The following is a 23,827-nucleotide window of genomic DNA, read 5'->3' on the forward strand; positions in this document are numbered from 1 at the left end:
TTCCACAATGGTTGAACTAGTTTACAGTCCCACCAACAGTGTAAAAGTGTTCCTATTTCTCCACATCCTCTCCAGCACCTGTTGTTTCCTGACTTTTTAATGATCGCCATTCTAACTGGTGTGAGATGGTATCTCATTGTGGTTTTGATTTGCATTTCTCTGATGGCTGGCCAGTGATGATGAGCATTTTTTCATGTGTTTTTTGGCTGCATAAATGTCTTCTTTTGAGAAGTGTCTGTTCATATCCTTTGCCCACTTTTTGATGAGGTTGTTTGTTTTATTCTTGTAAATTTGTTTGAGTTCATTGTAGATTCTGCATATTAGCCCTTTGTCAGATGAGTAGGTTGCAAAAATGTTCTCCCGTTCTGTAGGTTGCCTGTTCACTCTGATGGTGGTTTCTTTTGCTGTGCAGAAGCTCTTTAGTTTAATTAGATCCAATTTGTCAATTTTGGCTTTTGTTGCCATTGCTTTTGGTGTTTTAGACATGAAGTCCTTGCCCATGCCTATGTCTTGAATGGTATTGCCTAGGTTTTCTTCTAGGGTTTTTATGGTTTTAGATCTAACATGTAAGTCTTTAATCCATCTTGAATTAATTTTTGTATAAGGTGTAAGGAAGGGATCCAATTTCAGCTTTCTACATATGGCTAGCCAGTTTTCCCAGCACCATTTATTAAATAGGGAATCCTTTCCCCATTGCTTGTTTTTGTCAGGTTTGTCAAAGATCAGATAGTTGTAGATATGCGGCACTATTTCTGAGGGCTCTGTCCTGTTCCATTGGTCTATATCTCTGTTTTGGTACCAGTACCATGCTGTTTTGGTTACTGTAGCCTTGTAGTGTAGTTTGAAGTCAGGTAGTGTGATGTCTCCAGCTTTGTTCTTTTGGCTTAGGATTGACTTGGCAATGTGGGCTCTTTTTTGGTTCCATACGAACTTTAAAGTAGTTTTTTCCAATTCTGTGAAGAAAGTCATTGATAGCTTGATGGGGATGGCATTGAATCTATAAATTACCTTGGGCAGTATGGCCATTTTCACGATATTGATTCTTCCTACCCATGAGCGTGGAATATTCTTCCATTTGTGTGTATCCTCTTTTATTTCATTGAGCAATGGTTTGTAGTTCTCCTTGAAGAGGTCCTTCACATCCCTTGTAAGTTAGATTCCTAGGTATTTTATTCTCTTTGAAGCAATTGTGGATGGGAGTTCACTCATGATTTGGCTCTCTGTTTGTCTGTTATTGCTGTATAGGAATGCTTGTGATTTTTGCACATTGATTTTGTATCCTGAGACTTTGCTGAAGTTGCTTAACAGCTTAAGGAGATTTTGGGCTGAGACAATGGGGTTTTCTAGATATACAATCATGTCATCTGCAAACAGGGACAATTTGACTTCCTCTTTTCCTAATTAAATGCCCTTTATTTCCTTCTCCTGCCTGATTGCCCTGGCCAGAACTTCCAACACTATGTTGAATAGGAGTGGTGAGAGAGGGCATCCCTGTCTTATGCCAGTTTTCAAAGGGAATGCTTCCAGTTTTTGTCCACTCAGTATGATATTGGCTGTGGGTCTGTGATAGATAGCTCTTATTATTTTGAGATATGTCCCATCAATACCTAATTTATTGAGAGTTTTTAGCATGAAGGGTTGTTGAATTTTGTCAAAGGCCTTTTCTGCATCTATTGAGATAATCATGTGGTTTTTGTCTTTGGTTCTGTGTATATGCTGGATTACATTTATTGATTTTCGTATGTTGAACCAGCCTTGCATCCCAGGGATGAAGCCCACTTGATCATGGTGAATAAGCTTTTTGATGTGCTGCTGGATTCGGTTTGCCAGTATTTTATTGAGGATTTTTGCACCAATGTTCATCAAGGATATTGGTCTAAAATTCTCTTTTTTTGTTGTGTCTCTGCCCGGCTTTGATATCAGGATGATGCTGGTCTCATAAAATGAGTTAGGGAGGATTCCCTCTTTTTCTCTTGATTGGAATAGTTTCAGAAGGAATGGTACCAATTCCTCCTTGTACCTCTGGTAGAATTAGGCTGTGAATCCATCTGGTCCTGGATTTTTTTGGTTGGTAAGCTATTAATTATTGCCTCAATTTCAGAGCCTGTTATTGGTCTATTCAGAGATTCAACTTCTTCCTGGTTTAGTCTTGGGAGGGTGTATGTGTCGAGGAATTTATCCATTTCTTCTAGATTTTCTAGTTTATTTGTGCAGAGATATTTATAGCGTTCTCTGATGGTAGTTTGTGTTTCTGTGGGATTGGTGGTGATATTCCCTTTGTCATTTTTTATTGCATCTATTTGATTCTTCTCTCTTTTCTTCTTTATTAGTCTTGCTAGCGGTCTATCAATTTTGTTGATCTTTTCAAAAAACCAGCTCCTGGATTCATTGATTTTTTGAAGGGTTTTTTGTGTCTCTATTTCCTTCAGTTCTGCTCTGATCTTAGTTATTTCTTGCCTTCTGCTAGCTTTTGAATGTGTTTGCTCTTGCTTCTCTAGTTCTTTTAATTGTGATGTTAGGGTGTCAATTTTAGATCTTTTCTGCTTTCTCTTGTGGGCATTTAGTGCTATAAATTTCCCCCTACGCACTGCTTTGAATGTGTCCCAGAGATTCTGGCATGTTGTGTCTTTGTTCTCGTTGGTTTCAAAGAACATCTTTATTTCTGCCTTCATTTCGTTATGTACCCAGCAGTCATTCAGGAGCAGGTTGTTCAGTTTCCATGTAGTTGAGCAGTTTTGAGTGAGTTTCTTAATCCTGAGTTCTAGTTTGATTGCAGTGTGATCTGAGAGACAGTTTGTTATAATTTCTGTTCTTTCACATTTGCTGAGGAGTGCTTTACTTCCAACTATGTGGTCAATTTTGGAATAGGTGTGGTGTGGTGCTGAAAAGAATGTATATTCTGTTGGCTTGTGGTGGAGGGTTCTGTAGATGTCTATTAGGTCTGCTTGGTGCAGAGCTGAGTTCAATTCCTGGATATCCTTGTTAACTTTCTGTCTCATTGATCTGTCTAATGTTGACAGTGGGGTGTTAAAATCTCCCATTATTATTGTGTGGGAGTCTGAGTCTCTTTGTAGGTCACTAAGGACTTGCTTTATGAATCTGGGTGCTCCTGTATTGGGTGCATATATATTTAGGATAGTTAGTTCTTCTTGTTGAATTGATCCCTTTACCATTATGTAATGGCCTTCTTTGTCTCTTTTGATCTTTGTTGGTTTAAAGTCTGTTTTGTCAAGAGACTAGGATTGCAACCCCTGCCTTTTTTTGTTTTCCATTTGCTTGGTAGATCTTCCTCCATCCCTTTATTTTGAGCCTGTATGTGTGTCTGCATGTGAGATGGGTTTCCTGAGTACAGCACACTGATGGGTCTTGACTCTTTATCCAATTTGCCAGTCTGTGCCTTTTAACTGGAGCATTTAGCCCATTTACATTTAAGGTTAGTATTGTTATGTGTGAATTTGATCCTGTCATTATGTTAGCTGGTTATTTTGCTTGTTAGTTGATGCAGTTTCTTCCTAGCCTTGATGGTCTTTACAATTTGGCCTGTTTTTTGCAGTGGGTGGTACTGGTTTTTTCTTTCCATGTTTAGTGCTTCCTTCAGGAGCTCTTTTAGGGCAGGCCTGGTGGTGACAAAATCTCTCAGCATTTGCTTGTCTTCACTTATGAAGCTTAGTTAGGCTGGATATGAATTTCTGGGTTGAAAATTCTTTTCTTTAAGAATGTTGAATATTGGCCCCCACTCTCTTCTGGCTTGTAGAGTTTCTGCTGGGAGATCAGCTGTTAGTCTGATGGGCTTCCCTTTGTGGTTAACCCGACCTTTCTCTCTGGCTGCCCTTAACATTTTTTCCTTCATTTCAACTTTGGTGAATCTGACAATTATGTGTCTTGGAGTTGCTCTTCCCAAGGAAAATCTTTGTGGCATTCTCTGTATTTCCTGAATTTGAATGTTGGCCTGCCTTGCTAGATTGGGGAAGTTCTCCTGGATAATATCCTGCAGAGTGTTTTCCAACTTGGTTCCATTTTCCCGCTCACTTTCAGGTACACTTATCAAATGTAGGTTTCGTCTTTTCACATAGTCCCATATTTCTTGGAGGCTTTGTTCGTTTCTTTTTATTCTTTTTTCTATAAACTTCTCTTCATGCTTCATTTCATTTATTTCATCTTCCATCGCTGATACCCTTTCTTCCAGTTGATTGCATCGGTTACTGAGGCTTGTGCATTCATCATGTAGTTCTCGTGCCGTGGTTTTCAGCTCCATCAGGTCCTTTAAGGACTTCTCTGCATTGGTTATTCTAGTTATCCATTTGTCTAATTTTTTTTCAAAGTTTTTAACCTCTTTGCCATTGGTTCGAGCTTCCTCCTTTAGCTTGGAGTAGTTTGATCTTCTGAAGCCTTCTTCTCTCAACTCCTCAAAGTCATTCTCCATCCAGCTTTGTTCCATTGCTGGTGAGGAGCTGCATTCCTTTGGAGGAGGAGAGATGCTCTGATTTTTAGAGTTTCTGGTTTTTCTGCTCTGTTTTTTCCCCATCTTTGTGGTTTTATCTACCTTTGGTCTTTGATGGTGGTGACATACAGATGGGTTTTTGGTGTGGATGTCCTTTCTCTTTGTTAGTTTTCCTTCTAACAGTCAGGACCCTCAGCTGCAGGTCTGTTGGAGTTTACTGGAGGTCCACTCCAGACCCTGTTTGCCTGGGTATCAGCAGCGGTGGCTGCAGAACAGCAGATATTGGTGAACCACAAATGCTGCTGCCTGATCGTTCCTCTGGAAGTTTTGTCTCAGAGGAGTACCCGGCCGTGTGAGGTGTTAGTCTGCCCCTACTGGGGGATGCCTCCCAGCTAGGCTACTCAGGAGTCAGGGACCCACTTGAGGAGGCAGTCTGCCTGTTCTCAGATCTCAAGCTGTGTGCTGGGAGAACCACTACTCTCTTCACAGCTGTCAGACAGGGACTTTTAAGTCTGCAGAGGTTATTGCTGTCTTTTGTTTGTCTGTGCCCTGCCCCCAGAGGTGGAGCCTACAGAGGCAGGCAGGCCTCCTTGAGCTGTGGTGGGCTCCACCCAGTTCGAGGTTCCTGGCTGCTTTGCTTACCTACTCAAGCCTGAGCAATGGCGGGCACCCCTCCACCAGCCTCGCTTCCCCCTTGCAGTTTGATCTCAGAATGCTGTGCTAGCAATGAGCAAGGCTTCGTGGGCGTAGGACCCTCCGAGCTATGTGTGGGATATAATCTCCTGGTGTGCCGTTTGTTAAGCCCATTGGAAGAGCGCAGTATTGGGGTGGGAGTCACCCGATTTCCCAGGTGCCATCTGTCACCCCTTTCTTTGACTAGGAAAGGGAATTCCCTGACCCCTTGCACTTCCCAGGTGAGGCGATGCCTCACCCTGCTTCAGCTCATGCATGGTGCGCTGCACCCACTCTCCTGCACCGACTGTCCGGCATTCCCCAGTGAGATGAACCTGGTACCTCAGTTGGAAATGCAGAAATCACCCATCTTCTGCGTCGCTCACGCTGGTAGCTGTAGATTGGAGCTCTCCCTATTTGGCCATCTTGGCTCTACCCAAAAGCAGGATTTTTTAATGGCTGAATAGTATTCCATTTGTGTGTGTGTGTGTGCATATATATCATATATGTATATATGTGTGTGTGCATATATATCATATATATGATTTAAAATATATATATGATATATATATCATGATATATATATCATATCATATGATATGATATATATATCATTATATATGATATGATATATATATCATATATATGATATGATATATATATCATATATATGATATGATATATATATCATATATATGATATGATATATCATATCATATATATGATATGATATATATATCATATATATGATATGATATATCATATCATATATATGATATGATATATATATCATATATATATTATCAATCATATGATATGATATATATCAATCATATGATATGATATATATCAATCATATGATATGATATATATCAATCATATATATGATATGATATATATCAAATCATATATATGATTGATATATATCAATCATGTATATGATTGATATATATCAATCATGTATATTATATGATATATATCAAATCATGTATATGATATATATCAAATCATATATATGATTGATATATATCAATCATATATATGATTTGATATATATGATTGATATATATCATATCATATATATGATTGATATATATCATATCATATATATCATATATATATTATATACGATATTATTTATTATACATGATATATAATATCATATATAATATATATATGATATATAATATCACATTTTATCATTCAACCATTGATGGACACTTAGGTTAATTCCATATCTTGGTTATTGTAAATATTGCTGTAATAAAATAAGAGTGCAGATATCTTTTTGATATACTGATTTTATTTCCTTTGGATATATACCCAGTGGTGGGATTGCTGGATCATATGGTATTTCTATTTTTAATTGTTTGAGGAATCTCTATATTTTTTTCCATAATTGTTGTACTAATTTACATTCCCACCAGTAGTATAAAAGGTTTCCTTTTCTTCACATCCTTGCCAACACTTGTTATCTTTTGTCTTTTTAATAATAGCCATTCTATCAGAGTAAGGTGATATCTCATTATTGTTTTAATTTGCATGTATCTGATAATTAGTGATGTTGAGCATTTTCCTATTTTCCTATTGGCCATTTGTATGTCTTTTTTTGAGAAGTATCTTTTTAGTTTTTTGCTCATTTTAACTTGGGCTCAGGTTGTTTATTGGTTGTTTGGTATTGAGTTGTTTGAGTACCTTATACATTCTGATGTTAACATCCTGTCAAATGTATAGTTTGAAAATAATTTCTCCCATTCTATAGGTTGCCACTCCACTCTGTTGATTGTTTCCTTTGCTGTGCAGAAGCTTCCTAGTTTGATGTAATCTCATTTGTCTATTTTTTGGCACATGTTAGTTTAATATATTTTCTTTCCATGACAATAGATCAGAAAGAAATGAGAGACATTAAATATATATATAAATATGTATGTGTATATATATGCAAATACCCAGATACTTCCACAAGTCTTTCAATGTAGACCTATGTGACAAAATCACCCAGAAGCTGAAAATCTGGTTTGTATTACACTAGTGCTAGATGAGTTTAAATAAGGGAACAATTGGTATTGGAATGCCTTTTTTTAAGTCAGCAAAGTGTTTTGAGTAACCAGAGGGTGCATAGTTCTTTGTTAGATGGTTAACAGCCCTTATGTAGTGCAGAATGAAGCTGAGAAGTTAGGTCTCTCCTAGACCACTAGAGGAAGCCTAAACTTTCTACTTTATATTGTGATCATAGGAAGTCAGAAAGCCAACTTTATTGCTACCTCTTGTCTTTTGCTTATACATTTCTTTTTGTACGAGTCTCAAAATCACAATAGCCAATGGTATAAATTGTCCAGGGAAAGGTAGAGCTTCTAAGTAGGGAAAATGTTTTTGTCTTTTCAGCTGTATTCCAGATACCTTATATTTCTGTCTCCAAATCTGGATGTGATTTCCCCAATAAGAAATAGTTTATGAGATACTTAATTTTGAGATTTCTACTGTGTGTCCCATGAAGATTTTGAACCTCATTTCAAGAGTCTTAAACCATCTTTCAGCTAAATTAGAGATACAAAATACAGCATTCAAGGATACAGAATAGATTTATGATAGTCTCCAAACATTTTTCAAGTGGATCTGTGGGGACATAAACTCATAAGTATATATTATCAAATAATTTCAATCTGTGTCATAATGTTTTCATAATAAATGTCATTAATATTTGTTCACAAGAGTAATATATATGTATATACTACACACATGTGTATATATGTATATGTATATAAACACTTATAAAATAGTTGGGAAATATGTAAAACGATTTAAAAACAGAATCATTTTTATCATCCACCTCACAGAGAATATATGTTCTCACATTTTAGTGCATGTTATGGCTCTATAACATCTGGAAGTGTGTGTACCACATTTGTTACTCTACCCCCAATGCCTAGCAAACTTTTGCTACATAGTAAGTACCTACACAATATCTGTCAAATTGCCTGAAGAGTTGGAATTCACCAATTCAAGGGCCACAGAATATCTTAGAATTTATCTGTTCTTCCATTTAATCACAGTTTAACACAGGTCCATCTGCCAAGCAGGAAGGAACATGACCTAGTCCCACCTCTCTGTTGGGCAGAAGTATTAGTAATATCCACTAGGCAGTTTCTCCTGTACTCTCAAAAAGAAAACAGTCATCCTATTTGTGTTTCCTGAGAATAGGAAGCTCAAATGTCTCAGCTTCATCCACTGTCATGGTTAGGAGCACCTTCTTCTTTGCCTGGGAAAGAGGCTAGTGACACTATAATTTCTCAGAAGTTTTGAAAGGCAGCAAGAAGCTGAAAAGAACCATTTTGTCTGTGATCTAAATAGGACTTTGCTGATGGTTAGTATAGTCAAATGGGTTTGTAGAATATTTTGTCTTTGTGCCTGGAATTTGCTTTTACGAACTCACTTGAGAGGCAGCGGCCAGGGAAGAGCTCTCTCTCACCTGAATGCTTAGCAGAGGCAGGCCATCAAAACCTTCCAGGAAGTGGCAAGCCAAAGGGTCTGAACTGGAGGCACCTCCCCAAAGATCAAAAGTTATGCTCCACCAACACAGAGACACTGAGAAATGGTTGAATGTGTTCTAAATTAAACTGCCCTGGTGGTGAGCAGAGATCTGCCAAAATCTTTCAATTAATCACTTTTACCTTCAGGGCAGAGTTAGGCCTGAGAGTATTTCAATAGATTTTTATTGGAACAGAGTTATTTCAGATATTAAACTATGTTGCACAAAGTAAAAATAATGTTATTTTTAAGTTGCTACTCTTGTTAAATAAAAGTTGGCAAGAGTTCCCGGGGTCTGTATTGTGTCTGTGTATTTGTGAATGTGTGTGGCTTTTTCTTGTGCCATAATCCCCATTGATTTTTTAAAAGTGAACAGCAATGAACTAGGTGATAAATATATTTATATAATATTTTCATTAATAATGTGTTATAAATAATAGAAGAAAGGTTTTAAGTATATAATTCGCTACATCGCAATTGGGATTTTTTTTTCCTACTTCTTCAGCAGTAAGTTAATTAGAATCACCTGCATTTCCTTGGGTGGACACCAAATGGATTGCAAACAAAAACAGATTAAAATAGCTGCTGGAGCTCATGGCATACAGATGACAAGATTCACAAAAAGGACAATGAGGCACTGAAAATGTTCGCTTTTCAAACAATTCTAGAAGAAATTTAGCTCTCGCGACTTCTCTGTAAAAGCTGCCTGTAAGTGTTTTGCTGAAAGGCTAGAACAGCTTTGTTTCTGATCCCTTGATGAGTGAGAGAAATGTTTAAGAAAGATCACTTTACAGAGAGATTCAGGCTGAAATGTGATGACTGTGATTCAAGCCAAGCCAAAAATTACAGTTCAGAATGAAAGGGGAGGGACGTGGTTTGGGAATCCATTTTCCCACATTCCTGAATCTCAATCATCCCAGCCAATGTTTAAAAAAAAATCCAATGGAAAACAATGAGGTCACTTTGTTTACATGTTAAAAAAAATATGGGTGGAGGGATTGAAAAGAATGATGGCAAATATATGAATTTTAAATCAGTATCTATTTCAAGTATGATGGGATCAAAGGCTACACTTTATATAACTCTTATGACTTCATCCCAAAAGGATCCATTTTTCAGTTTTCTTCTTGTTTGTGTTGGTGAGCCTTTTATTGTGTTTCTTTAACTTACGAAATAGTCTCTTGCTAAAATTAAAAAAAAAAAAGTGTATGTAGGCACAGAGTACAGATTACTCCTCCTGAGACTCCAAGCTTTCCTTAGGAATAGCATCTCCAGGAATCTGATTTTCTTTCTTTAAACCTGCTGTGGCCACCCCACTGCTGTGTAGATCTCAGGTTATGCTGGTGTATTGGCTTGCAAACTACCAGATGATAATGGCAGACCAAATTAGATTCATTGTTCTTGTTACTTCTATTTGTTTTAATGAAACACACTAAGCAAGTCATACCACCAAATGAATGATTTATTTACATCAGCATGACCACAGCATAACAGTAGAACTACAACATAAAAGAAACTCAGAGAATAATATGAGATAAACCAAATATAACCTCCAACTTCAATATCTTTCAGATACACTAAGTTTTTCTTCAAGGCAACAGCTCTCACTTAATGATAACCAGAATCATTGACCAAAATTTGTCTTCAAGACTAAGATTTTTTTTAAAAAAAAAGCAGATGTAAGATTTGTCAATGACTGTTTATAGGTACCTTGTTTCCCACTCTCCAGAAATCATTTCAATTCATCATCTTTGGTCTGATCAGACCACCGATACTAGGTTCTTTTCTAGAGAAATTTCACAAGCAAACTCAGAATCTGGCTGAGATCTTTCCTATCTTCAGAGATTTCCAAATGATCCTAAGGCTGGCATATATCTGTAACTCACATTTATGTCTACTATCCTACAGGCTTCATGCAGTTAGGCCTCAAATTCTTAGCTGAGCTTAGAGAGATATGTAAGAATGAATGTGCAGAAAATAAGACACAAATAGGACACTTTTGTTCCACTATTGTTTCATGTTAACCAGGTATTAAGGTACGTAAATGGCTTATCAATCTATATCACATTAGCCACACTGGAACTTTTTCCCCTTGTCTTTTCCCTGGTTGATTACCATTTGGTAATCCTTAAGTTAAAAGGAATCATTTTAAAGGTGGGAATTAAATTAGATGTATAGAGGCTATATACACAAACAAGCCTGATCCATAAAGAATCACAGCAAATGGAAACCAGGAAATAATATTTTTGAAAGTATACTACCGCCTGTACTTCCGGATTCCAAAGGTATGGATAAGCATCTCCAATTATAAAAAAAAATTGGTGAGATATTGTGGCAAGAACTAAGTATAAATATAAGGGAAAATTCTAATAATGAGGCATGACAGTGGTTTTACTCCTGTATCCACATTGAGGAGGGATGACTTTTTTTTTTTTTTTTTTGGTAACATTTGAAGAAGTCAGTGAGATTTTCTTCTACTTATTGGAATGTCTGATATCCTACTTAACATGAATGAGGGAGATGAAGAAACTAGGAAAGTAATGCAATAAATTGTTTTCCAAGACTGAATCCAATCCTGTGTCTCTATACAAGAATACCTAATAATAGTAAAAAGCAAGATAGCCAATCACTCTCCTCCCACACGTCTCCCTACCATCCCCCCACCCACAATCCCCAAACTCTGTTGTCACTGAACTTTTCAAGGCATAAATGATACAATGTAGAACCACTAAGAAAACCAAACCAGTAACACACTTAACATTCAGGGTATTTAGTTCTTTTCCTCACCCAATTTTGATGCTGAAGCAATGTGACAACACCTGTCTTCCCCGGTGTCCAAATAAGACAAGGTTCGTTAAGAGCTCAGGACTGGGCAGAAGAGCAAATAGGACCAATATTAATGATAAATATTTTTGCAAGAAAACAATCTTATTTCCTAATATTAACAAATTGAAGTAACAGGGGCAAAAGAAGGAAGTGGGAGTGAAGCATTTGAAAATGATCCCAATTGCCCAAGTGTTCAAAGAAAAGTCCTTGAAAAGCATTCTCCTTTCTGATTCAAGAGTCTATTTGATACCGCCTTCTTCTTAGTATATATGTATATACATATACATATATATTCCTTTATTATGTGCTCTTTCGAGGTATTTAATTTAAATCTGGAATTTGCCCCTAGCTCAGACACTGGCTATATAAACAATTTTAAATAATTGCTCATTTTTTAGTATCATAGGTTCTAAGCCATTTTCTTAGAAACGAAAAAAATAATCCTTCTCTTAGTGACCTCTTTTTAGTCTAACATTAAAGAAAAATTACAACAAATATTTATCTCTTCCATGTCTTAAGAGAATAAAAATTCTTATTTTCCTTATGAATCCCCTACAAATACCTGGGAAATTAAATACAATTTTTTTCAGAAATGAATAATCAAAAATGAGCCAATAAAATCTAGATAATGATGATAACCAAAAGCAAACAAAATAATAAAGGAAAAATTGAAGGTATTTTGTTATGACATTACAAAGAAAAACTTGTTGCAATAATTGTGTCTATGAAGCAAGCATTCATAGCAGAAATATGAGGAAGGTAGAACAAAAAACCAAAATGAGATAAAAATTGAAAAGAAAAGGCTCACAAAAGAAACGGAAAACTGAAACAACTTCAGTAATAAAAGGAGAATTGAAAAATGCATAAATGATAGTAGGAATTTCTATAAACACAGAAAAGGACAAGAGTAAGAAACATGAAATGAGAGATGTACTGAAACCCTGTATCAACCTATACTTCCAACATTAGAATTGGAATCACGTAACAACTGTTTTAAATATTCATAGTTTCATCCCTCACCATTTATTTCCCATGTACCAATAATGAAAATAATATAATAGTATCTTCCCAAACTAATGAAACTTCTGTTTTCAGTTTTTAAAGTTCTTTTTTTATGAAAAACAATGTAGGCCTCACATTCAAGTTGGCAGACTCAAAAAAGCATGTCTGATTCTCTTTCCTCAAAAAAATCCCAATGAAATAATAGAAAATATGTGTTTAAAAAAAAAAACGGATAATGGTGCTGAAAACAGAAAAGGTGCCATCAGCAGATGAGAAATAGAAATTCCAGGAAGAGAGGAAGCAGATGGGATCAAACAAATAGAGAAATGAAATCAGGAGAAACACCATTCCCAGACACCACAATTAGGCACAGTTCTTTCCAGGGGTGTCCCAGAGAATAACCAAACTTGGAGTCAACAAACAAAAACAGAAATTGTCAAGAGGGCAGTAAAGAAAGTAATTCATTAAATAACAGGATCTAACAGCTGTGAGAACTGGGCTCCTCTTTCTTTATCCTGCACCAAGGAAGCACCTACAGCAGGTGCTTGAGCCTGAGAGCAATTTCTGTAAGGACGGAAAAGTTGCTGGCATCTGAGAAAGAAGACAGTGGAGAAGAAAGTGTCTCAGGTCTTCTCCAACAGAATTAGATATACCTTTGCCCAGGTGCAAAATTGGTAAATTTCTCTATATCCCAAGTTAAGTCTTCCTTACTTTGATAACTGGGGAGAACCCCTGGCCTATTGTCTACTCACCACCCATTTATCCTGCGAGACACCCCAACACACCATTCTCATTTAAGATTGGACAAGTTGTGGGGAAGGAGAGAGTTGGACACATACAGAGGTACCCATGACCACTGTTTAATCAGTCTCAATCTTAAGGGTAATCCAATATTTGATAGTCCATCTTAAATAAATTCTAGAGAAGAGAGATAATAGAGGGAAAACAATATTGAGCAAATAATATAAGAAAATGTTTTCCAAATGAAAAGGCCCAGATGGGGAGCACATATGAGTGACATTTTACTGCTATAAGTTTAAAGAGAATTTTTTTTTAATCCAAGAGCAAAAGAAATTTACCTGCAAAGTGTCACGAATCAATCTGACATCAGACTTAACAGCAGGGATGCTAGAAGATAATGGAACATTTATTTTTCAAAGTTAGAAAAGTAAAAGATTATGAAACTGAAATAAATACTCAAGTCAACAATCAATTAGGAAGCAAAAGAAAACAGTCAGATGGGTAAAGTAAGAAAAATTACCGATCACATACTTTTATGAATCAAGAAACTTCTTAAACTTCATCCAAGAAAGAATAACAACGGAATACAAGAGAAGGAGGGTAGTTGATGCTGACCTAGAGCCGCATTGTCTAAAATGGTCATCACCAGCCACGTGTGGTTAAGCTACTCAAAGCTGAATAAAATAAAATTAAGTCCCTCAGTTGTATTAACCACGTTTCAAGTGGTTAATAATCTCTGTAGCCAGTCATATGTGGCCAGTGAATGCTGGTTTGGACAGCAAAGACATAGAACATTTCTATCATTGCAGAAACTTCTGTTGGGCAGCACTTAATCTGAGGAAATGAAGAAACCTAGAAAGGAGGAAGAGGACAAGTTAAGTCTTAACTTTTGGGAGCTCTCCTTTGTGAAACTAAATTTTGATGTTAAACCCCAACATGTTCCCTTTTTAAAAAATAGTGGCTATTATTAACCCATAGATAAGTCACAAAATAGTTATAAAAAACAAAATGTCCCAAATTTTAAGAATATAAACAAATGCATAAAGAATAAAACTGGGAAGGGAAGTGGTAGAGAGAAGTAAGAGTAAATATACTGCTTTGTTTTCCGTAGCTCAGAGATAATTTGATATGCTAAGATATAGAAATAGGCAAATTAACTCAATGAAGAGAAAGAGGGTGTACAGATAAGTGGTAGGAACTATGAATGCACTAAGCTCTTTATCTTTTCTGAGAAATCAATAAATACCATTCAAAGTTAATAAATTAATAAACAGAAATATGACATATTAACATTAACAAAAAGAATGAAAATAGAACTTTTCTTTTCGAGACAGGGCCTCGCTCTGTCTACCCAGGCTGGAGCGCAATGGTGTGATCAAGGCTCACTACAGCCTCAACTTCCTGGGCTCAAGTGATTCTCCTACCTCAGCCTCCTGAGTAGCTGGGACCACAGGCATGTGCCACCATGCCAGGCTAATTTTTAAATTTTGGGGGGGGGAAGATAGGTTTCACTATGTTGCCCAGGCTGTTCTTGGATTCCTGGGCTCAAGTGATTCTCCTGCCTTGGCCTCCCAAAGTGCTGGGATTGTTGGTGTGAGCCACTGAGCCTGGCCTAAAATAGAGCTGTTAACAATAACTATCTTTGGAAAGCAGGTTGGGGCAGCTACTGTACTTAGTTCTGATTGTATATTGTTCTATATGGTTCAATTTTGCATTTTTTATTGTTTTTTTAACCATGGAAATATAGCAAAAAAAAAAACTATATATTTTTAGAATGGTTTTTATGAAGTCATATAGTTATCCTATAGAATACAATGATTCTTGTTTGAAAATCAAAATTGTGCCAGCTATTTCCTAAGGGAATCATTCTTAGGAAATAGCAAGGCTATTGAAGGATGGGTGTCTCATAAGAAATTAACAATAATTAAATTAAAATGGCAGATAGGTACAAAATCAACACCACTGCGTTGGAAGAGAGATTAGAATTTTAAATTATATCCTGTACTCTCAGTCATCGAATTTAAAGTGTGTGAACAAATAAGCTAGCAAAAAAATGTTGGAAACACTCGTTTCAACTTAGAGGAGGAGGCGTAGGTCTGAATGGCACCAGAGCTTCTCATGTTTAGCTCAGAACCCAAGTAGAAATTTGGAAGGACCGAGACAGAAACGTGCAGCGGTTGAGGACAACCTGAGTGTTCCTGTGCTCAAAGATTTTCGCCGGAGGGAGAAGCCAGAAGTTCAAAGTATTGCGAGAATGGCACTTCTTGTGGTAGCTCTGGCCTCCTAGGAATTAGGAAGGGCCATAAATCTCAGGAGAGGGACTGTTTGTGCAAAATTCCCAGCCCACATTTGCAGACTGTAGAGGTTCAGATGCATTTTGTTATGGGTTAGAAAAACAAGCAGGCTTTCAGGGCACACAACTCAACCAGGCTCAAACTCCACATCTGCATGGTTTGTCCATCATTCGGGCTACGAAGAATGCTACCTAAACCAGTTTTCAACTATTTTTAACAGACTCATCTGCATTGTCAAAAACTGTCCATATTTTGGCAGATAAGCCAGTCAAATCTGGTCTTAGATTTCTTTTTGCAAAGTGTCTAAGATTTATGGTGGGAATTACTCATGACAGCTGCATTCTTTCCACTGGGCTTAGACCACCATTTGGTCTAATAACTCCTAATTGTGTGTCTATCCCAGTCTAAGCTTCTTCAGGAGAAAAAAAAAGGGGGGGGGGGAGGCAGGGGGAGACTTTTAAAAATCCCCTACAGCAATACCCAGTGATTTCTGCCAACAGTAAACACTATTTTGAAATATAAGAAGGTCAGCTGATGATGAACGAATAAACAATATTTCAGTGAATGTGGATTTCTTCAGAGAATTTTTCATACTACCATTAATGCCAGTCTTATTTTAAAAAAAATAAAATAAAATGACTTAGTTTTATCGTGTTCCCAAAGTATTTTTAGCATAACAGGCAAAAATCCTGTCAGCATTTACAGTCATGTTATTTTCTTGAAAGAGGTACCTCTTAAAGCGATTTTTCACCAACTTCTCCAAGCACAAAAGAGGTACCTTGAAGACGTTGGTCATTTAAAAATCATACGAAGTCTAATTATATTTCCAAAATAAGTAGTTTGCAATCCAGCAAGGATAATGTGGTCATGAAAAGGATGTCCAAATCCACCAATTTACATTGGTTTGGTTTGGCATAACTTTCAAAGTTCTTGGAGTAAAAGGAGGATGGCACGTGAATAATTGTAATTTGGGTAATAGTCCTAGAACTTTGGGTTTGCTGTTCTGTGAGCCATTCAGGGGAAAGCAAATCAAGACTGTACCTATATAATTTATAACTGTTAAAATTCACTGATATGTTCCAGATTATTTTGCAAAATGTAATACCCTCCTTTTTAATATGTACTTTGTCATTTTCACTCTATTTATGTAATTTAAAAAGTATGATAGCCGGAGAGCATGAGCCATTCAAAGCAGGAGCCGCTAATGTCAGAGATCATTATCACTCACAAGATATGTAGTGTTGGTATCTTTGAATCTAAAGGGCTTGGAAGTTGTGTCAAGATAGATTCATATTGCATCTAATATGTTTTGCTTTACTCCCTTTTACTTTCTGGTTTCTATCTCCAGCCACAGAGCAGTTTCTCTGCTGTGACTCAGGTCTACAACCACAGCGGTAGCACAGGTCTGATTTACCCTCTCTGTCTCCACCAGCTGTGCTCCCTCCTTTTATGCCAAAAGAAAGTTGCGTTATTACTTTAGGATGAGGCTGCTTTCTTTAAACAGTATACTGCTTTCCAATTGTTTATATGTAATATGTCCAATCCATACTACTTTTTCAAATGGTTTTGATTACTGGACTTAAAAAATTTTTTACAGAAATTTATGAAAGACCAAGTAAAGCACTTCTTATATTGTAACTGTCTAAGAGAAAAAAGAAGTTTTGGATACAGAGAATTTCATCAGTTAAAAACCAGTTTACGACTCTATGCATTTCAGTAGCATATAGAATAATATTTGAAAAGGAAGAGTGCTAACTTCAAAATAGACATGCACTTGATTTTACACCTTGTATAAATGAATATGCATATTAAAATGATGATTAAGTAAGGCCCTTATTTGCAATTAAATTTTGAAATCCAAATAATTTCATTTATAATAGACCTCTGATAAGGGTCTAGCTAATTAGCAAAACAAAATTTTTAAAAACACACAATGTTCTCATTTTTATTGTAATAGATATTCACATTTTATCTTTAATCATTGTAAATAGGACTAATTTGATTGATTTTTTAAAAAATTAGAATTTCTCTTTTAGAGAACATAGACCCACATATTCCATTGATGTTTCTATTTTCTAAAATAATTATTTTTCTCTAAATTCCTTAAAATCAATTGATAATCCATGGGAAAATAATCAGGGCCACATTCATTTGATCAAACTTTGTTTGTTTGTGGTGGCAAGCATCAAGGTGACTTTATTCACCACTCATGGTTCTGATGCCATTTGTCTACTTCCAAATCCAAAACTCTCCCCAAAACCCCCAAGCATGCCATTATGAACATTTTTCTGTAAACATTTCAGGGCCTCTGAGGGTGATTTTAGAGAAGAATTTTAAAATAATTTCCTCAGTAGCTATATGCTCAAAATAATTAAGAAGGAAAACTTTGAGAAGGACACACTTGAATGTACAATTTTTAATATTTTTAAATCTATCACGTTATTTAAAATTTCATAGGTTAAAACTAAGTACCAAACAGCATCTAATGACAAAGGAAAAAAAGAAAATGATAAGTTTTTTGTAAATTAATTTTTTAACATTCTGGGTGTGAGTGCATGAACTTAAGACCAAAATAGACCAATACTAAAAGTAGGAATTAAATATTAGGAAAATTTTAATTAGGACTATTATCACATTTAAGCTGTCAAGCAGAAATTGTACTTTAAAACAAACAAACCAGAGTAGACTTAGATTAATGGAGGTAATTTGTGCATCACGAAGAAAAAATATATTGATTTTTACAAATATATATGTCTTAGAAACTTTCACCACTGGCTAACTGGTGTCCAGCTTCACCCAATTCCTCACAATTTATAGTTCTCAGGAAGAGACAGAGTCTCAGTAATTTCTTAGATTATTCTAGAACTATAAAGTCACATCAATTAATACATTTGTTAATAGCTATTCCATTTTATTGCAATTATCTCAAGTAACCCTAAAGTTTATTACATGGAAGAGTAAAAACTATAGTGAATGATTGTCTTAAATTAAGCCATTATTACCAATGTTATAAGTGATGTTATTCTACCCTAACCTTCCAATGAAATATTTTGCACAATGGCAGAAGTGTTCCTAATACAAAGTGTGTAAAATGGTAAAGCAATAAATGAGCTCATTTTATGCCAGTAAAGAGCTTTGGGAAGCCTTTATTCTGTTATACTATGGCAATAATTTCTACCAATCTATTTAATACTGTTGTGAATTACAATGATCATCCATGATGCTATACCACCTCCCCAGAGAAACTGCTAAGACCTCTGCATCTGCTGGCAATCTCACCTAGGCCTGAGTGCCCAGACACATCAAAGAATATACATTCTTGACATTAAAATCATGTTTTCAGCATTTTTAGATACTATTATAGTGTTTGACTAAGTGTTTCCCTTTTCGTTTTCCTGTTTCTTCATTGTCCTCGTAACGTGGCCAAGAAATTAACTAGATTCTATAAATAGATGTGTGGAAAACAAGTGAATGATTATTGAAATTCACTGCCAGGATAAGTTATTTTGAATTACAGATGACCAGTTCTAAAATAATCTGAAACTCATTTTACCATTTCGCTAAAGATTTTTTAAATTTTTCTCTCCATAATGGAGCACCTCATTACCTATAATACATTAGAAATTATCAAACTAGCATTATATCTAGAATAGAATTTTTACTCTTTAGTTTCAAATAATCAGATCAAAATATGTTATTCTGTAACAATCACAGGAAAACAAGAATAGAATAGAATAGAATAGAATAGAATAGAATAGAATAGAATAGAATAGAATAGAATAGAACAGAGTAGAAATGGAGAGAAGAAAAAGAGCTGAGAAGAGGAGAGGAAGGAAAGAAGAGAGACAGAAAGGCAGGAAGACAGTAAGTCAGGCCAGTAGCAAATGTCTTACAAATGTCTCTAGTTATTTTACCTTGCAGAAAAAAGGCAATAATACACAAATGTCTGGAGGTTTCCCCCCTACCCAGTTGGATTCCTATATTTTCCTTGTAAATGAACCTTAAATATATGATGTAATCCTATTCTACCCACTGCTCTTTTTGCCTCAATTAGACTCAAATTTATTGATGATAATTTTAATTAAGACTGAACACCATGATTACTTTGAGATTAAAATTTTGAAGATTGCATAATTTAGAACACACAAATTGGTTTTCTCTGAGAAGAATAGATATTTGATTTACTCCTTCTTTTCATAGATTTTTTTTAAACCATCTCAATTCCTATATGTGCTAATATAAAATATGCCCTTTGTCTTCAGGTCTAGATGTTGATGGAATATATCGAGTTAGTGGCAATCTGGCAACAATACAGAAGTTAAGATTTATTGTCAACCAAGGTAAGTGATTTCCACTTCAGAGATTTTTTCAAACAGTTTCATATGGAACAATATTTCATACACTGTGTTGTATGTACTGTGAATAATAATAAAACTTTAACAGGAGAATGTGAAAGTGGAAGAAATTTAAAAATTATCAGAAAAGTAAAAGATAACCAACTAGTTTATCTAGAAAAGAATAGCATATACAGAGAAACAAATTAATAGTCTATGTGAAATAAATAATGAATGGAACATGTCAAAATAAAAATGGGGGAAAGAATAGAAAAAGAGTAAAAGAAAAATGACCCAGATTCAAAAAATGTTATTGGCTTATAATGGACACTTACTATATGTTGATGAATGAAAGAATGAATGATGGAAAATGTAAAAGTCAAAATAACAGATAATAGAAAAATATATAGTAGGTAAGAAAAAATTAGGAAATGCATATGCCATCAAAGAGTTGTAAATTAAAACAATGAGATACCACTACACACCTGTTAGAATGGCTAAAATACTGACAACACCAAATGCTGGCCAAGATGTGGAGCAACAGGAACTCTCATTCATTGCTGGTGGAAGTGCAAAATGATTGAGTCACTTTGGAAGAAAATTTGGCAGTCTCTTATGAAAATAAATGTATTTTTATTGTATGATCCAGTACTTCTTGGTACTAACCCAAATGAGTTAAAAACTCATGTACACACAAAAACCTATACACAAATATTTACGGCAGCTTTTTTCATAATTGGCAAAGCTAGAATGCAACTAAGATGTCCTTCAATAGGTGCAAGAACAAATACACCAGAATACATCCATATAATGGAATATTATTCAGGGATGAAAAGAAATGAGCTTTCAAGCCATGAAAAGACTTAGAGTAATCTAAATGCATATGCTGAGTAAAACAAGGCAGTGTGAAAAGGTATGATTCCAACAATATACTGGGAAAAGGAAAACTAGAGAGAGTAAAAGATGAGTGGAAGCAGTAGGACGAGCTTGGGGGAAAGAGGGAGAGATGAATAGGTGAGCACAGGGGATTTTGAGGGCAAACAATTCTGTATGATGCTGTAATTACCCATACATGTCATTACACATTTGTCAAAACCCATAAAATGCAACACAAAGAGTGAATCCTCATGTAAATTATAATATTTAGTTAATAATAATGTATTGATATTGGCTTATCAATTATAACAATCTACCCCATTAATGCAAGATGCTATTAATAGGGAAAATTTTTGGAAGGGTGAGGAGGTACATGTTAACTCTCTGTACTTTCTGCTCAATTATTCTGTAAACTTAACACTGCTCTAAAAGAAGTCTATTAATTCAAAAAGTAAAAATAAGAAATTAGAAAATGAAAAACAAGAAGACCAACACATCTTAAGTTGGTGTTATAGACAGCTCATAGGTTTTAAAATCATACAGATGGGGTAGAACTTAGACTCTCTCCTTGTATCCTTGGCATCTTAACCTCCCTGTGCCTCTGTTTCCTATCAGGAAAAACAGTAGGGGGATGCCTTGGAAACATTTGGGAAAATTAAACTGGGTAGCATCTATGACACTTAGGAATGTGACAGACTCATGTTAGTTTTCCTTTTACTTAAAAACAGTCAAAAGTGTCTTCAGAAGAACTCCAAATCCTTGTACTCTAGCTTCCCACTTAGCTTCTATAATAGCTGGCTTCAGGTCCTCTGAATGTTTTTCATAATACATTTAATATATAAACTGTACTCCCACATTTACATACTGTTGTGTTTTTTGATGTCTTTGCACATGCTCTTCCCTTTACTTTCAATATCCTCCTATCTTTTCCTTCCCATCCCACATACACAAGCTTCCAGCCTGGTAGATTTCTTCTTTTTCTTCAAGGCCCAGATTATAGCAATTTCATTCAAGAAGCCTCCAGTCAGATTTCTTCTCTGTTCCCCTTACTCTGAGTAGCTGAATTTACGGTAGTACATTCACATCTAACTTTTAAAATTCCATCTATTATAAGACCCATAGATTTAATGCCAACTTTTGGAAAGGATATAATCAAATGTACTCGGTGATTGTATTTCAGAAACATTAAAATTTGTAAGTCTTGGAATCAAAAAATAGGATACTGGCTGAAATGTCTGTCTCTTTCACAAATCTCTAAAAAGGTAGGACTTGAATCATCCTTGTATCTTTTCCCATTAACCAGTTCTAGCCTTGGTGTTTCCATACAAGGAGTTCCTCATACAGGGAGTTTTTAATTAATATTTGTTGAACAATGTGTGTGGGTGTTGCAGGTAAGAGAAGTATTAAAACTGGAAAGCATTCAGTTCTCCAGCAATTCAACTTGGGTTGAACCAGTTTTTTAAATGTTGATTGCAATACTTTTGGCCACTTGCCACATGACTCTTGTTTCTAAGAATCTCTATAACTGAGAATCTCTACAGCTCTGCTTGTTCACTAATGCAATTCTTTGTCTTTCACAATTACTCTCTTTCCTGGGCAAAACACAGAACTAAACTTTACCTCATTCATTTATATTATTTCCATTTAACTGAATCAGCATACCCCCTCTGTGGGTAAAATATGGATAAAATAGCCCTAGCCTCATATTCATTCTAGCTTATAACCAGCTAAAATCATTCTTACAATATAGTTTATGCTGAAACGATATCCTGATTGGGATTCTAGACAGCTGGGCAACACATTTCTTCTACAAAGAAGAAATCTCAAAACAGAAGCCATGCTAGAAACAAACACTAGTTGCATTTCCTGCCTTTAAAAAAACTATGCTCAGCAGTTTGAAAAGGCAAAGAAAAAAATCTGCAATGAAAATATGAAATCTGTCCATCTCGTCTTTTGCAATCCAAACTTCAGCGTCCTCTGAGGCTATGTAACTGCTCATGTTTCCATGAGAATTGACAATGTAAGGCTGGACAGAGGCCTGAGTTGGTATCTGGTAGCACAGAATTGTCAGTAAACTGTCTCCCTGGTTTATAGCACTGTCAGAATGCAACATACTCAACACAAATTATGCTACATTAGGACCTTTGATACTGGTAACTTTGTCCAAGTTGTGTTATGGAGTTTTTTGAATTAGATGATAAGTGAAATGCATATACCAACCCCTTTCAAAATTTGCTAATCAGATTATCCTTTGAATGCGTTTTCTGGACTGGCCCCACAACCTTGTTGCTAATGCCATACCTTCCCCTCCATCTGGACCAGGACTCTAATAGTAGAGCTGACTTGAAAATAATCAGTGCTGGGTGCAAAGAGATTGTAAGTGTACATGTGGCCCTCTGTGGCCCTCTCTCTGTGTGTCTAATACAATAAACTGGCAATGCAGGGAAAATTCCATGAAAAGCATAAAGTGCTATGTAAAGGCAGTGCATCATTTTTGCAGTCTAAGCTGAAACATAAATGATTTTTGCATACCTGCTTTGTATTAACATATTTTATTCCTTCTTTATTCACCTTGCACATGTTTATTTTCTAGAAGGCTCTAAATATACATTTTTAAACAAGTAAGCCCTGCCCACTGTTAGACTAGACAAATAAAAACTGATTTTTGAGATTTTCAAGACAGATGAATTGCAATTTATGTATTTCACTAACTTTCTTGAATGCTATAATCATCAGCAATTCTAAATACACCAGTTGAATGACTCAATTTGTTTTGGTTTTCTATTTGACTTACTAAATCAGTGGGAATTAGATACCCTTATTATACTTCCAGTTCAGATGACATGCAAGTTACATTCAAAGTGTTCACTTTTGAAAAGCATTTCCTAATTATAACTAGTAATGATGATAATAGTAATTATTATCATAAAAGTAAGCAGCATTTTCATAATTTATTATGTGCCAGGCACTGTACTAAGCACTTTATTTACATAATTTAATCTAATCCTTTCTTACATCCCATAGAGTAGGCACTATTATTATTCCCATTTTACAGATGTAAAAACTGAGGTTCAGATAGTAAATAATGTCCTAATGTCATACAGCATATAAGT

General features: G+C 35.6%; 1 protein-coding gene across 6 annotated transcripts in view; it reads left to right on the forward strand.

Annotated features, from left to right (window-relative positions):
* ARHGAP15 (Rho GTPase activating protein 15) overlaps positions 1-23,827 on the forward strand; it is a 638,999-nt gene that overhangs the window by 407,435 nt on the left and 207,737 nt on the right. For all 6 annotated transcript variants that reach the window (XM_001157299.6, XM_063790436.1, XM_016949756.3 and 3 more), the window contains one exon: positions 19,767-19,844. In XM_001157299.6, the coding sequence (XP_001157299.1) occupies positions 19,767-19,844 (78 nt within the window). The remainder of the gene's footprint in view (positions 1-19,766; positions 19,845-23,827) is intronic.

This window comes from Pan troglodytes, chromosome 13 (genome assembly GCF_028858775.2).
Source record: "Pan troglodytes isolate AG18354 chromosome 13, NHGRI_mPanTro3-v2.0_pri, whole genome shotgun sequence".
NCBI lineage: Eukaryota > Metazoa > Chordata > Mammalia > Primates > Hominidae > Pan > Pan troglodytes.